At 31.3% G+C, this 15,423-nt stretch overlaps 1 protein-coding gene across 5 annotated transcripts in view; it reads right to left on the reverse strand.

The window, feature by feature from the left end:
* The window catches only part of LOC129799544 (uncharacterized), a 49,989-nt gene that overhangs the window by 3,503 nt on the left and 31,063 nt on the right, over positions 1-15,423 (reverse strand). For all 5 annotated transcript variants that reach the window (XM_055843512.1, XM_055843515.1, XM_055843511.1 and 2 more), the window contains 7 exons: positions 14,691-14,769; positions 10,920-10,986; positions 10,576-10,689; positions 6,065-6,155; positions 5,592-5,932; positions 5,362-5,475; positions 574-764 (listed from right to left, as the gene is read on the reverse strand). In XM_055843512.1, coding sequence (XP_055699487.1) covers positions 574-764; positions 5,362-5,475; positions 5,592-5,932; positions 6,065-6,155; positions 10,576-10,689; positions 10,920-10,986; positions 14,691-14,769 — 997 coding nt within the window. The remainder of the gene's footprint in view (positions 1-573; positions 765-5,361; positions 5,476-5,591; positions 5,933-6,064; positions 6,156-10,575; positions 10,690-10,919; positions 10,987-14,690; positions 14,770-15,423) is intronic.

Below are 15,423 nucleotides of genomic sequence, written 5' to 3' on the forward strand. Positions count from 1 at the left end.
TTTGATAATAATGTATTCTATATTAAAAGAAAAAAATGGGTTTTAGATCAGAATTTCTTTAAGGGATGGCTGTAACCTATATTTAAGAAAGCAATCTATTCTTCCGTAAATTGTTCAAACTATTCGTCAATAAGTTTAATAAAGCCATTGGCCTGAAATGTTAAATGGGCGGAGCTTAAATAGGGTTTAATTTAAAATTAATTGAAAATGATTTGAAATCTGTAAAAAATCATATGTAAAAATTTTGGTAAAAAATATAAAAAGAAACAATAACTTTTTTCATATCCTATAAAAAAACACGTGACTTTAAAATATTTATGGGCGGAGCCTAAATAGAAAATTCATTTTAAAAGGATAATCTTAAATTTTAAAAAAATATATACTATAAGATATTTAACTAGAAATTATAATAAATATGTTTGTCCATTAATTAGGAAAAAATATCACTTTGACTTATTTGTGGGCGGAGTTTAAATAGGATATAAAATTTAATATTAATGCAAAATATTCAACCTGGGAAATGAAGTTACAGTAAAGTGAAGCTATGTTGAGAATGTGCGAGGGAAGTCTTACCTAATGTTAAGCGTTGACTTGGCTCATATTCAAGCATCTTCTTTATTAAGTCGAACAACTGCACGTGATCTGAACTCTTCGACAGCATATACTTCTCGAGTGGTTTGCAATGATCACGCACGTATCGTCCGGCAGATGATTTTTCATCCCAATTCAACTTCCCATGATAGAAGTACTTTGTCTTTGTTTTCCTGCAATTGATATTGAGAAAAGAACACAACAAAAAAATGTTAAGAATTGAAATAATCCAGTGCTACAAGGTTCTCTCTCAATTTTATTCTTTCATCTGTCACTTTCATTGAGATGCCAACAAGTGAAGATCTCAATCTCAATTGCAGATTACCTTGAACCATCGATCAATGTTTTATATCTCAATTATTTATATTTTTAATCCAAAAATTCTTATTTTCTTGTCATTTCACAAAGCTCCCTTTTACCACTTCATCATCATCTTCAAATTGCAAATAATGTGGGTGAATTAGTCGGGAACTTAGAAAAGCAATCAACATTGTTAGGCAATAAGAAGAGTCTTCCGAGAGGTTGATCATGCAAGTGATCGTGAAAGAGATCAAATTAGAAAATAGCACACTTTCGTGCATTTTGCACTCAAAGTCTGTCTATTTCCTTTCGAAATATTTTATGTAACAATTTCTGTCAATTTTAATTCACACAAAACTCTGAATCACCCAGAAAATGAGACACAAAAGTATTTTTGCAAAAAATTGTGGGATGGATTTCTCAGAAGATCACAAATCAAACCAGGAGTATTTGTCCTTGAGTGCGTCTCATGGATCAACAACAAAAGAACAATTTATCAAAAGATATCCCAATTGAATGCCTTTTAAAAAAATATATATACCTGATCGAAAAGAAGAATTCTACTTTAAATAAATTGAAAGAACCACTAATCACGACCTTTTTCAAAGAATAAATCTCATGAAATTATGCTCTTGACATCCATTTCCTCAAAAATAATCTGATGATTATCTTTTGTATGATGAAAATTTCTCACAGAATCCCACAGAAAATCATATGTTTCAATTTCTTGATTCATCAAGGTCAAATAATCGTGGTTTTCTCTTGAAATAAACATTGCTAAAAAGTGGTAAATAATTGTAGGTTTGTCTCTGCAGGAAGATCACGATGGGAGGTTAACTCTTCTCAATTTTATCACCTTGATCAGAAAATATTATTAAATATTGGGAATCTCAATGCTCATCGATTTCCTACTTTTCGTAATTACCAGGTGAGAAACAGAAAATAAGAATTTTACATGAAATCATAAATAAATATGTAATAATGAATTATGCATAATTTTCACATAAGAATTTTAAATACAAAACAAATAAACAAAAAATCGGTATTTTTTTGGAGTTTGGAAGAAAATCTTGTTCAAACGATAATATTTCGATAAAGTTAATACGAACGACTATACAAAAAAAGATTTGAGAATGCTACTAATATCGCGATGACAAATAATGTAAATATTTATCGAAAAATATACAAAATATATAATTGACAAAGAATTGAATAAAGATAATACAGACATGTATCAATACTGCTGTGTAATATTATTATTCAGGCTCAGTTATTTTATTTAAAAAATTATGAAAATTTATAACTTTCATAGAAATTTTAAAACATTTAATTATTTTCTCTAAGAAGGGCTCATCGAATTCGATATCTTTGAATAAGAAACTTTTTGAATAAGAAAAAGACCTGAAGACCCATAACATATGGCCTGGCATTAGTCTCAGGTTCCAAGCCGGCCTTAAGGTTTAAGCTAAAAGATGGCTTAGTGGGAAACTTATGTGAATACAGTAAGCTCTCGCTAATTCGGCTCTTGTAAGATCGGGCTACTTTTTAATTTGATCCCCTAATAAATTGCATTATAAGGGGGTTTTCATGAAATTTACAGTAAATAAGAGTTTATAAACTTATTATGAGTATGCAGATGGAAATTAAGCAGTTTGACACCCTAATTCAGACCTGTGCTCGTTAAAAGTCGTGCAGTATCGGAAATTTTGTGTTGATAATTTTAATGGAAATTACAGATAGTCATACTGGTAACACTAATCCCGTTCATTCACGGTGCCATGATAAATATTTTATTTCATTTTTTTAAAACTCATATAGAAAGAAATTGTCTTCTTGATATTTTTGTCGGAAGACGGATAGCTCTTCACTACACATCGTTTTACTTGAATCTTGCAGAAATACAAAGAAATTAAATGCAAATATCGCTTCAAATGGAAAGTTTTTTAATCACGCGCAATTCAACTGTGAGAGAGAGATAGAGACACAAATACTTCACTTGACAAACGTCTGGCGGCGCTGCGGTTGCAAAAAATATCTGAAATGCGACAAAATATTTTCTTCTCTATTTTATCCTTATTAGCAGGCCGTGTCCCTTCTTGTAATATGTACTTTTGCATTCCTTATTAACCAAAATAGTGTTGTGCAAAAGGGTTTTTTGCTCAAACCTATCCTGAATTTTGGGACAGCTCAAAAGAATATTAGTCTTCCAGCCCAAAATTTCATCCCAATGCTTTTGTTGTAATATCGACAATTATTCACAATTAACCCAAATAACTGTATTCAACTAAATTATTAAAAGGATTTTCTTGTAAAAATGACTTAACTCTAAGGAATTAAACAATTTTCACATTAAAAGACCTCTAATTTTCTCTACGTAAATTTTCGCGGCATTTCGAAGAATGCCAACAGGCACCACCAAATTCACTTCGGCTTTTCTTTTAGCTCAGGCCTGCCCTAATTTCTCTCTAATTCGAGTATTTGGCGCTCCTCGCGGGAAAAAAAACAGTGCCCTCATATAAGAAAAAGGTGCCAGGATAACAGGTAATTCTCATTTTCCACTTGCTCGAACTCCACGGAGAGAGCAGTATATATAATCCCTCGATTTTGAGTTATATAAATATATCGACTGCTTACCCCCAATGGGTCGTATTTTGGTAGAATTTTGGAAATCTGAAGTTTCGAGTTTTTTGGTGTTTGTCCGTCTGTCCGTCCGACTGTCTTCAGCTCTAGAGGCCAAACGGTTAGAGATAGCGACTTAGGACCTTAGGGGGACCCCTCATAAGTCAACCCAAGGATCGTTAACATGCCCTTCATTTTTCCCCCACCCCTCCCCTTTCCCTCCAAAACCATGTTTTTTGGGATTGCCCGATAACGCGTCGTGCGATTTTTTTTCTTTTTTGGATATGTTTTAGAGATTACCCAGGCGGACATTTCGTTCTCAGACGAAAATACCGTTGAATCATTCCTAATAACGGTTTTTCAAGGGCAAAGGTTAAAAAGACACTAGATAGCGCATTTTTCAACAGAATGGTATCGTGTTTATGCTCATTGGAAAGGTCTTGGAATTTCCTATAAAACTGACCCGGATCTAATCGGTTCTGAACCGGTAATGATCCGATTCATAGCCGATAATTATTTTTTATCAGCAAATCAATTCTATTACTTTGAAAACTATTCAGGGGATTTTTGAGTGATGAATCAGTTCAAATGAGTTGAAAACCGGTAAATGATGCGATTTTGCAAAGCCTGGGACGCTTTTCCACCCCTTTGTTGTATGTATTTCGTAATGAGTTTTCTTTCGTGAAAATAACTCCAATGAATTCCGTCAAGATGATAATATAATAATAAAGAGAGTACATGAAAATTTCTGTTGTCCTTTCAGCTTTAGACGACATTGAAAAGTTTACTTTCTGCAATCTTTTGGAAATTTTGAAATAAAAATGTTGAAATTTTGCCTTATATCTTCTTCAAAGATTTTTTTTAAAGGAAGACTAAAATTTCAATAATATCATATAACGTCAGTTATATCAGCATTTATCGTTACTTCCTTTTGACAATTTTTCATGAGACAAAATTTTAATTTTAGTTTTAGTTTTTTTTTTTTTTTAAATATCCCTGAATGCGGTACTTTTGAATCAAAATTAAGAAAGTATAGTACTAATGAACTAATAAATTTAATACTAATAATTTAAAAGTTAAGATAGGGGAAAGCGCTCTACCTTCGAATGGCTTAAGTTTCGGACAACTCAATTCTTTTTCTATGTATTCTTAATGAATTTGACCTATGGCTCGTTTCCGAAAATTTGAGGTATTGGACTAGCTATTAAAATTTAATATTACCATGGGTAAAATTAATTAAAAACATATTGAAAAAAAAATGAGTTGTTCGAAGCTTAAGTCTACCGAAAGTAGCGGGCTTTCCTTATATAATATTTCAGAAGAGATACAATAAGATTTTAATTTAACTTCCATTATTTATAAAGCCTTAACTTCAATGTATAGAGATTTTAGATGATAAGACAATTTGCTAAGGGGAGATCAAGGCAGAATTAATTAACAAATGAAATATTTCATCGAGTTAAAGTTATAAAAAAATGTTTGCATCAGGCTAATAAATATTTCAATGAATAGGAACGGAAGAATTTACTTCATGGAAGATATCAAATTTCAAATTCTCTGTTTATCACATTTTACCCTACGTTGCTCTACGGTCATATTGTATATTTTTTTTTGCAAATATACCCAATCTAAGTCGATCAACCAATATTTGATACTAATTTAGTTAAGCTCATGTGAAAGTGTTGAGCTACCTGAAATTTCCCCTTTTTTCCATAATTTGTTGAAAAAAAAAACTAATTATTTAATAAAATTAATAATGTTAAAAATTCTTCACTCTCCATTAAATCGAACACGCGGCAAACAGATGAAATAATAAAATTGAATATTTTACATTAATTCAATAAAACTTACTTGGCCATTCTGTATGGTATAGCTCCAAGAATCCTCTCCATCATAGCCAAATGTTCTCTGTTGTCGTGTGTTTGGAAAAGTGTAATTCCCAAATACAACTCAAACATTATACACCTACGAATTGAAATGCAAGTGAAGAAGCGTTAATATTTAGAGATCAAGAACCTCATTTTTGCCGACAAAGTGTAAATATTTTACTGAAAAAAAAAAAAATGAATGAAGATACTCACCCAATTGACCAAACATCGCACGGCTGTGACCAACCCAATTCCAAGATAACTTCTGGAGCACGATAGTGGCGCGTTGACACAATGGTACTATGGTGTTCATGATCAAAAGTGGCACTGCCAAAATCAATTAGACGCACATCGGTGCACTTGACATAGTGAACATCGCGGCTCTTCTTGTGATTGAACGTTGTATTGAACTCAGAATCCACAAATAGGATATTTTCTGGCTTCAGATCTGTATGCGTCAGCTTATTGTCATGGAGAAATTTCACTGAATAGATCAATTGGTACGACATGTGGCGTACATGGTCGAGAGGATAAGGTTCATAATTGTTTTCCCTCTGCACGAGAATAAACACAATAAAAAAAAATTAAAAAAAGAGGAAGTTTAATTTTCCGGATGATCAAAAAACACCTTGGTTAAGTTTTTTTTTTGCTAGAAAAATGTTAAAGAAAATGGGTCAAAGTCTTACCAGAAAATCGAAAACACTCAATCCCAACATCTCGAACGCAATACACATGTGACCGTGATAGTTGAACCAATCCAGCATTCGCACACATAAACTGCGAAAAGAAGGATCAAAGAAATCAATTACTACACAATTGCTTTACCACTCTTAACAAAAAAAAGAAAGAATCTGACTCTGTGTGAGAATTCACCTCAAATAAACTGCAAAATTACCATGAGATGATCGTTATAGCGATAGCAATCTCAATCATACAAAATATTGCATTAGGCTTTTATGTTTTTCCCCCATATCGCTGAATTCATGACCAAAACAGAAAAAAATGATCACATATTTTTAAAATACTTTTTTGGCATTGCCGAAGTTAATATACTGGGAATGTTTTATGAGCAAAAATTAATTCAAAAGATAGCACTTTTCCTTATACAACAATCAAAAGTTAATGCAAGTCTTTCTCCCGAAAATTGCGAATTCTTTTATGTTTTTTCTTCGTTCTGAATACGCGATCTTTTACTTCTTGTATTGGATGGGATTCTTAAGCAATCCAATCACTTCAAAATAGAGGATAGAAATTTTCAAATACCCTACCAAAAAAATATTTTACACAGAAAAAGATATTTTGTACAATAGTTTGTAAATGTTCGTAAATTCCCACAGGGGACTTACTAACAAATTTCGTACAAATTTGTTTTTTTGTAAGCATTATTGGAAAAATGATCAATTAGCGAATAATTTTTGATCCTTTACGAATACTCGTTCTCAGAAAAAAAGTTAGAAAAAGTTTGTCATCTGTTTGTAAAGTTTTGTCAGATAAGCAAAAATGTACAAATAAATTGTTAAAGAACAAAATATGCTCGTCAGGTGATCATGTCACGAACAATGTTTGTGAAGCAATACAAACTTTTACGAACATTCACAAACATTACGAAGGTCTTTTTCTGTGTAAGCATTTATCGTGTTCCGATTCGAAAGCTAACCATTTCTATAGAGAAAACGGTGAAAGATGAACGCTTAAGTGCTGGACACTTGTACGATTAAAGTATAGAGGCCACTGAGCTCGTTTATGTCCAAGACAATTCCTGACAAAACGCAAACCGAGCTTAGCATTAACTAATTCTCTCCACAAAACATAGCTTTAATAGGTTTTTATACAGATTTTTCCACTGAAATGCACATTATACTCCATTTAAAATGAAGTTACTTAGTAATTTATCCCGCAACCCACGTGTGATTATCACAATTAACAAGAGTTCTTCAGAAGAATCGCAGAAACTGGCTTAAATCACGACAAGATTCCATCAATAACATTTTAGAAAATAATTGTAATTAACAAGAATAATTACATGTGAATTTAGACATAAATCTAGAAATAGTTACATTTTTAATTGAGTACGCAATTACATAGCAATAAAAATATCGGTATAAAAACCCACAAAAGTAATGTTTTATTAGTGCCAATAAATGCTAAGCCTTGTCTGTAGTGTCAGGAACAGACTTGGCTCTAAAAGTTAGTCGTAGGTGTATGCAGCACCTAACTAATACCTAAATGCAATAAAATCAGTTCCGTTTTAGGTGAACTATGCTAAATTTTGGACAGTTTGGAATATCGGACATTTTTTTTGTATTTAAAATCCCATAAATTTCTAGTTTTCTGAATTTCTAGCAGTTGTATTAATGCCACAAAACAAGAGTATCGCCTCTATCAAACATATGCTGTATAGAAAAATCCTTGGTAGAATTCCGGAAGTGCAAGAGTCTTCGGGAAACTTGGTGTCCGATATATCACACAAAGCAGTGTGATGAATGTTTGAAAGTTGGACACTTGAGAAACATCTCAATTTCAAAGACGCTGAAGTCGTTTTTCATATTCCTGCTTTTAGGAAATTACCTTACATATGTTTTTATTCAATTTTGAAAGTATTAAAAATAATTCAGAGAAAACCAGACTGATAAACTACTTTAAAATCTTCTAAATACCACTCTTGAAAAAGAAGTAATAAACAATTTCAAATTTGTACCAAAAATATTGTATTTAAAATTTAGGACTTTATGGCTTATATGCAACACATGTCCGAAATTTGGTGTAATTACTTTGAGACTTGGGAATTGTAGTAAGCTTCTAGTCTGAAACCTGTATAATGCGTTTTTGAGATATAATGTTCTAATCATATGGTTTAACTTTTATAATTTTTATCTATTTATTAAGATTTTTGGGAAAATTTTGACTTAGGATTGGATATTAATGACAAATGAACCATTGTACTTTGAAAAATCAGTAAAACTGACTCTTATTTATAATATCGAAACCTTCAGGAACTGGGTTAAATCTCCAATCTTTAACCGGTTTAACTATTTTAATTAATTAATATTTAATTATTTCTCAAATTTTCATGATTTTATCATAACTCTCAGACAAATTTGCAATTATTAACCTTTCTCATTGCATTATTTTGAAAACGGTAGATTAATAGACGTAAATCTCACAAAATCTCTATAAAAAATTAATGTTGTTCCTTTTTTCTTCATTATTCTTATTAATATTTTTATTTCTATGTTTCAAGTTAAGTAATGAGGAAGTTTTATATTAAAAATAAATGTTTGTAAAATTCCTTTAAAAATCGTTAATTTGAGGTTTTGACACCAACCTTAAAGATTTAATGACCATAAGAAATCTGGTCTGAAATTGATACGGAAGAATTTATTTATTTACTTATTTTTTCGTTGCTTTTAAATTATTATGCCTCTGGCACACCTTTTAGATCGGTAAAATTTCATGAAAACAAAGTTCGCGTATCTTTCTTAAAAGACTTGCATAAGTCTATCGTACTATTTTAGATTCCAAATTGGACTGAACTAAATTTAATTTGGTGTGATGTTCAAAAGAAGAGAAAAAGAGTTCAAGAGAGTAGGATAGACGTATAATTAACTTTTAAGAAAGAAAGGGATTTGAATTTTGATTATATGAAATTTTCTTGATCTAGAAGATGTGCAGGAGTCATTATTACCATTATTATATAAATTTGGTTTTATTTAATACTTTTTTTAATCAGATTAGATCAATATTCTAAAATGCAATGACTATCAAATTTTAAATAATAAATGAATACCAGATAAAAAACTGTGAGCTAAGACATATACTTCAATACAATCTTCAGGAACAAGGTTTATCTAAATGGTTTAACTTCTATAATTTTAAAATAGGCAAGTTTCGACATACATTTGGCTTAGAACGATACAAAAGGACCAATAAATCATTTAAATTGTCAAAATTTAGAAATATTTCTTGTTTTTTAGAAATTAATGTCATTCGGCAATAAGATTAAACATTCGGCCTACCCTTTATAAAACCAAAAATAAGTAATAATGATCTTAGTAAAATCTTTTATTTGAAAGAAGTTTTTCACTGTTTAATTCAAGGCAACTTGAGTAAGAGGACAATTTTAGAAACAGATCAAACATAAAATCATTGACAGTAGCATAAAAGATTGACTTTAATGAACTTCGACTTAGCTTACTGTAAAAATGTTGCCAAAATTTATTTCTGTGTTTTGGTTTTCGCTAAATTCACATTGTTGTGTTCGTCGAGGAATGTCTTTCTTAAAGGGAAATTATGAAATTTTTTGATGATTCATATTCCTCTCGTTTAGTAATAACTTTCCCGATTTAAGAGCTCTCTCCGATTGAGGTTTTTCCTTTACCGATTCGAAGGTAAATCAGAGGGGACTTCTGACATTATCTTAATAAAATTGCAATTCAGACATTCTGCCATTCGGAAATTCCACTGCACAAAAATTCACTTTTTGCAGCAAACGGTTGCACACTGCGTTGTGAACATTGTTGACGATTGAAGTATCCAGAATATCGAAATTCGAAATGACAGAATAATCAGCGCTAAAGTGACGGGTATGTCAACTTGCATTTTAGGCTTTCGGTAGATTTTCGAATAGGTGTGGGGCTTGGCTTTGGAGTGGCTTTGTTTCTTCGAAAGGTTATTACTGAACGGAGCCATTCATTCAAGCTAAGTTAAATCTCAACAGGTCCTTAAACGGGCTACAGAAATAAGGTATGATTTTTGAGAACATTTTGGATAGAGATTGGACTAAGGGTTCGTGGTCGTGAAAGCGTTATCAAGGAGAGAACTTCGCAAGGAATAAGGTTAAAAGTACGTTATTTTTCAAAGCTTTTAATGCAATTGTAAGGACCTTGACAGACCTGAGGATTAGCCGAGAGACGGCTTAGTGTAATTATATTATACTCGACATAATGGTTAAACTTCATTTCCATCATTTTCCATTAAGTCGTCTCTCGGCTTAAGTCGTAAGTGTTTCTAGGGCATAAATCGATTGATATTGCGAATCTCAATTTAGCATAAACCGTTTTTGTTCATCAATAAATTCCTTTTTAACTGATCCCAGGTTGATTTTCCAAAAATAGGAGATCATTGAAAAATGGCCAAAGATCACCGGAAGATCGCCCCCTTCCCCGCTAAAAAAAAATTACTTAAAATTAACACTCACTGTTCGCAATTTGGATCCTTCTCGGCAATTTTCTCCAATGCATTTATCTCAAGCTTGGCAGCTTCACGATATTTTTCCACGTTCTTGATGATCTTCAGTGCCATGCAGTGATCCCTAAAAATAGATTTTTCACATAATACATATAACAAGTAAACTCGTGTGAATAATTTTGAGTGAGAAAGAGAGTCACATTATTAATTGTAACAGTTCATTAAAAGTCATATTTTCTCTCTCCTTCATACTTGTTGCAAGCAAAAATTTGTTTGAGTGAAAATGAATCTAAGAATAACTTTTAGTGTTTTTACTTTGTAATTATATATTTGTTTGAAAATGGTGACACTTACATCTGCAAATCCTTGACCTTAACAACACGCCCAAAGGTTCCTTCACCCAACGTGGCCAAAATTTTGTCTGCAAGAGAGAAATCACATGAATTAGTCTTAATCTATACAATCACCTTCCCCATATTAATTTCCTCTTTATGGCTTTCTTTTTTTTGGGATAAATAGGACTCTTCATTGTAAAAATAAAAAATCCTACCAAAAATTAAATTTTGGGGGGATTTCTGTGATGATTAAACCCACAATATTCCTCTTTTCCTCTAAATCTGATCATTCTCATTTTGCGTCCCCCACCCAAAAACATCATATATTTCAAGGTTAAAATTTCTTCATCTCCTGATCTTGCCCTCGTTATTTTTTTAATTTCTTATTCAGAATATACTTCTTTTTCTCTATGTCGAATTATTACGTCTCTGAAAATGTAATGATTATTTTGACAAAATAATTTGTGAGTTAAATAAGAATTAACCAACAATTTTTTTCTTTGGATAAGTTTCAGAATACCAAATTTACAATTTATAATTTTGTAAATAATGTTTTCAATGGTGAAATATAAATAAATTGTGTGACAACTTATGGGCCACATTTTCTCTACCAAATAGCCCATAGCCTTGGTACTATTTCTCCTCAAATGTTTACTAATAAAATTCATCAGTATTGGATTAACGATCATGAGAAAAAAAAGACTTTGTATCGGGCAAGATGATGAGATAGAAATTTTATAAGCTAGCATTTATCATCATCTTCTGTGTCTTATCTTCTGAACTTTCTGCGCAAAAATTTATTTATACCTTCTTTTTTTAATACGCGAAGTAATATTTTGTAAATTATAAATCTCTCGGACAATTAGTTATATAATACTAAAAAAAAGGCAACTTACATTGAAATATTAAACATAGTTATGATAAAATATGTCCTAGTTTTTATGACTATTCTCATCAGACAAAGAATTAATATAATATCAAAAAAGTGAAAAAAAGATGCTAACATAATTATGTGAGTTCTTACCATATTTATATTAAAAAAAAATGAATGTTACTTTGCACAAAATATATTCAATTTTTTTTTTAATAATGTGCCAAAATCAATTTAAATCCTTTGTTTCAAGAACAAAAAAAAAGTGAAATGCAATTCCACACAAAAGACTGTAGTTTCTTTTTACTATAAATATTTTATGAATTAACATAATTATGGTATTTTTAAAATGTCGTATAATTTTATCAATATTTATACTGTGAAAGAAAATTTTTGTATCTTCGCTTGTTAAATGTTTGTCAAATAGAAATAAAACCTTTTAAATTTGGAGAATTATTTATAAAATTCTAGAAAAAACGATAGTGGGAAGTGGGGCACCTTTGAAAGTTGCATACCTTTGAAATTGGAATTTTTCATCTATTTTTAAATAAAATTGAGCCTTATCGTGATATAATTTAGCTGTACAAACACATTGAGATGCTAAGTTACATAATGTTATGGCTCAGTTTCACTTAAACATAGGAGGAAAATCCCAATTTCAAAGGTGCCCCACTTCCCCCTACCCATTTGATAAAATCAAATGGGTAGGGGGAAAATCAAAACAAGAGATCCTTATAAACCTTTTCTTTGATAATTCTCTGAAAAAGAAGATTCGCAATATATCTGTCTAGAATTTGTAAAAAGAATGTTCAATTTTGTAAAGTAATACAAAAAATATTTTGAAATCAGTGGGCGACAAAATATTATTCGCCATCAATTAAAAAAAAAATCCTTCGTACTTTACTTTAAAAAGAAAATTTGTAAAGTGTTTTGTTAAAAAATTTTGTATAAAGTGATTTTTACGATACTTATCAAAATCTTGTATGGAAAAAATTTCATTTGACAAACTTTTAAAAAAAAACTGCGTTACTAAAATTTTCTTTTACAGTACCATAAATCTTAGTGAATACACAGAAAAAAATATAATAAAATTGTTTGTAAAAGTTTGTGAATTTCTACTAGATACTTATGAGATGCTCGTAAATCGTATAATCCACAAAAAAATTCGTAAAAGTTTGTATTTTTTCACAAACATTGCGTGTAACTTGATCACTTGACGAACAATTTTTTATAATCATTTGTTCGCAAATGTTCGTAAACCCGGAGAAAAAGTTCGACAAAATTTTGTCATTTGTCTGTAACATTTTGCCAGAGAAACAAAAAATGTACAAACAAATTTTTGTAAAGAACAAAAATGCTCGTCAATTGATAATGTTGCCAACAAAGTTTGTGAAACTTTTTAAACTTTTACGAACTTTTTAGTTGGTTACACGCTTTACAACCATTTCGTAAGTCTCCAATAGGTATTCACAAATATCTACGAATAATTTTACAATTTTTTTTGTGTATGAAAAGACATGTTTGTAACAATAATTGTGAAAAGTTTAATAAATGCAGCTTCTTCGATATAAAATGTGACAGTTTCGTCAAAAAGATGATCAACAAACATTTGTTGACTATGGATTTGACAAACTTTTACACATAATTAACTGAAGAAACTCCATTTGACAAATTTTTGGCAAATATCATTACAAACTTCTTTGTATTATAACTATTTATATGACCTTGGAATTTCTCTCAAAATAAAGATTTGTAGTAACGTTTATCACAAGTTTATCAAGCAAAGTTTCATCTACACAGGAAAAAATATTTTGTAAAAATGTTCGTAAATGTTTGTGAATTCCTATGGGGGAGTTACGAAATGCTCGTGAATAGTATAACTCACAAACATGTTCGTAAAAGTTTGTACATTTTTCACAAAATTGTTCGTAACATGATCATTTGACGAACATTTTCTGTACTTTTACAAACATTTGTTCGTAAATGTTCGTAAACACACAAAAAATGTTCGTAAAATTTTGTCATTTGTTCATAAATGTTCGTAAAATGTTCGACAGGAAAACAAACATTTACGAACAAATTACAAAATTTTACGAACATTTCTTTGTGTGTTTACAAACATTTGCGAACAAATGTTTGTAAAAGTACAAAAAATGCCCGTCGAGTGATCATGTTACGAACAATGTTTGTGAAAAAAGTACAAACTTTTACGAACTTGTTTGTGGGTTATACGATTCACGAGCATTTTGTAACTCCCCCATAGGAATTCACAAACATTTACCAACATTTTTACAACATATTTTTTTTCTGTGTATATAAAATGTGAGAATGTTGATAAATTGGTGACTAACAAACAATGTTAGTTACCAATTTCTATTTCAACATTTTTTACTAAACTAAACTCCTTTTGACAAACTTTTGTCAATCTTTCCTTTCAAAGTCTTGAAAACTGTAACGCATATTTTATCATAATTATATTCAATTTTTCAATGTGGTTTTATCACTTTCGTTTACTTGAAAATGAGATTTGTGTAGACCTGTATGAAGTAAAATAAAGGTTAATTAAATGTGATAATAAGAACAGAAAACTTGGAGAAGATTTGGGAGTGAGAAATACTAGCTTTTCAATAGTCCCCCCACATTTTGGACGCGATCACTGTTCCCATTGCATAGAAATTATTGGAAAAATTTCAATGTGATATTGGCAAAAAAAATAGTAAGAGAATTATGCCTAGAGACATCTTAATTTGTTTTGCTAAATTTAGAGATGAAGCTGGGAAGAAAAAAAATAGATCTTGAAAGAAAATCTTTCAAGATTAGCTAATGAAATTTCATCGAATAATTTCTACACAACGGGAGACGAGATAAAAGGGGCAATAAATGCAGTTTATAGTTTGGTTTCACAAAATTGTCACGAACATCTGTTATGCAGAATGTCGCCGGTGTGATAAATCAAGTGTCCCTCCTTATCATCCCGGATCGATGGGGGTCTCGTGGCCTGCATCATCATCATCATCATCATTGTGATCATCAAATAAGATCAAATCCACCATTTGCCCAGCCAGAGAGAGAGAGACAGACAGTTCATCATGTTTAGACAATCGCATCATCGTGTTTGGCCCATCAACATCGTTGAACATTTCATCAATCATCATCCATAAACCAGACGAAGGGGGTTGCAGAAGCAGACGGGTAGCCCATGATTGTATCGTTTGGGGTTCCCACCGAGTGGCGCAAACAAAGAAGAGACAAAAAAAGAGAGAAAAATCACGCACATCGGATCCCCCATTTCAATTTTGATCATATCGCATCAAATTTGTTTTTTGATCATTGTCATCACCAAAGAGTGTCCATTATCATCATCATCATCAACATCATCAGATTGATTGGGTTGGCCAGTTGTAGTTTCATGATCAAGAGGGGGGTCACAGGCAGGTAGGGCGTAGGTGATCAGTAGAACAGCGCAGATTGTTGATAACACAGCGCGCGCAAGATGCAGTTGGCCCCAAGTTGAATGTGTTCACACCATCATCAACACCATCAAGACATCATCACATCATCATGATCATCAAGTTCATCATCGAAGAAGAGACACGAGAAAAATACGGTATCGATTTTCGGTAAGAAAATTAGTTTTTTGGGACACAAAGAT

The sequence above is a fragment of the Phlebotomus papatasi genome, chromosome 1 (assembly GCF_024763615.1).
Source record: "Phlebotomus papatasi isolate M1 chromosome 1, Ppap_2.1, whole genome shotgun sequence".
Classification (NCBI taxonomy): Eukaryota; Metazoa; Arthropoda; class Insecta; order Diptera; family Psychodidae; genus Phlebotomus; species Phlebotomus papatasi.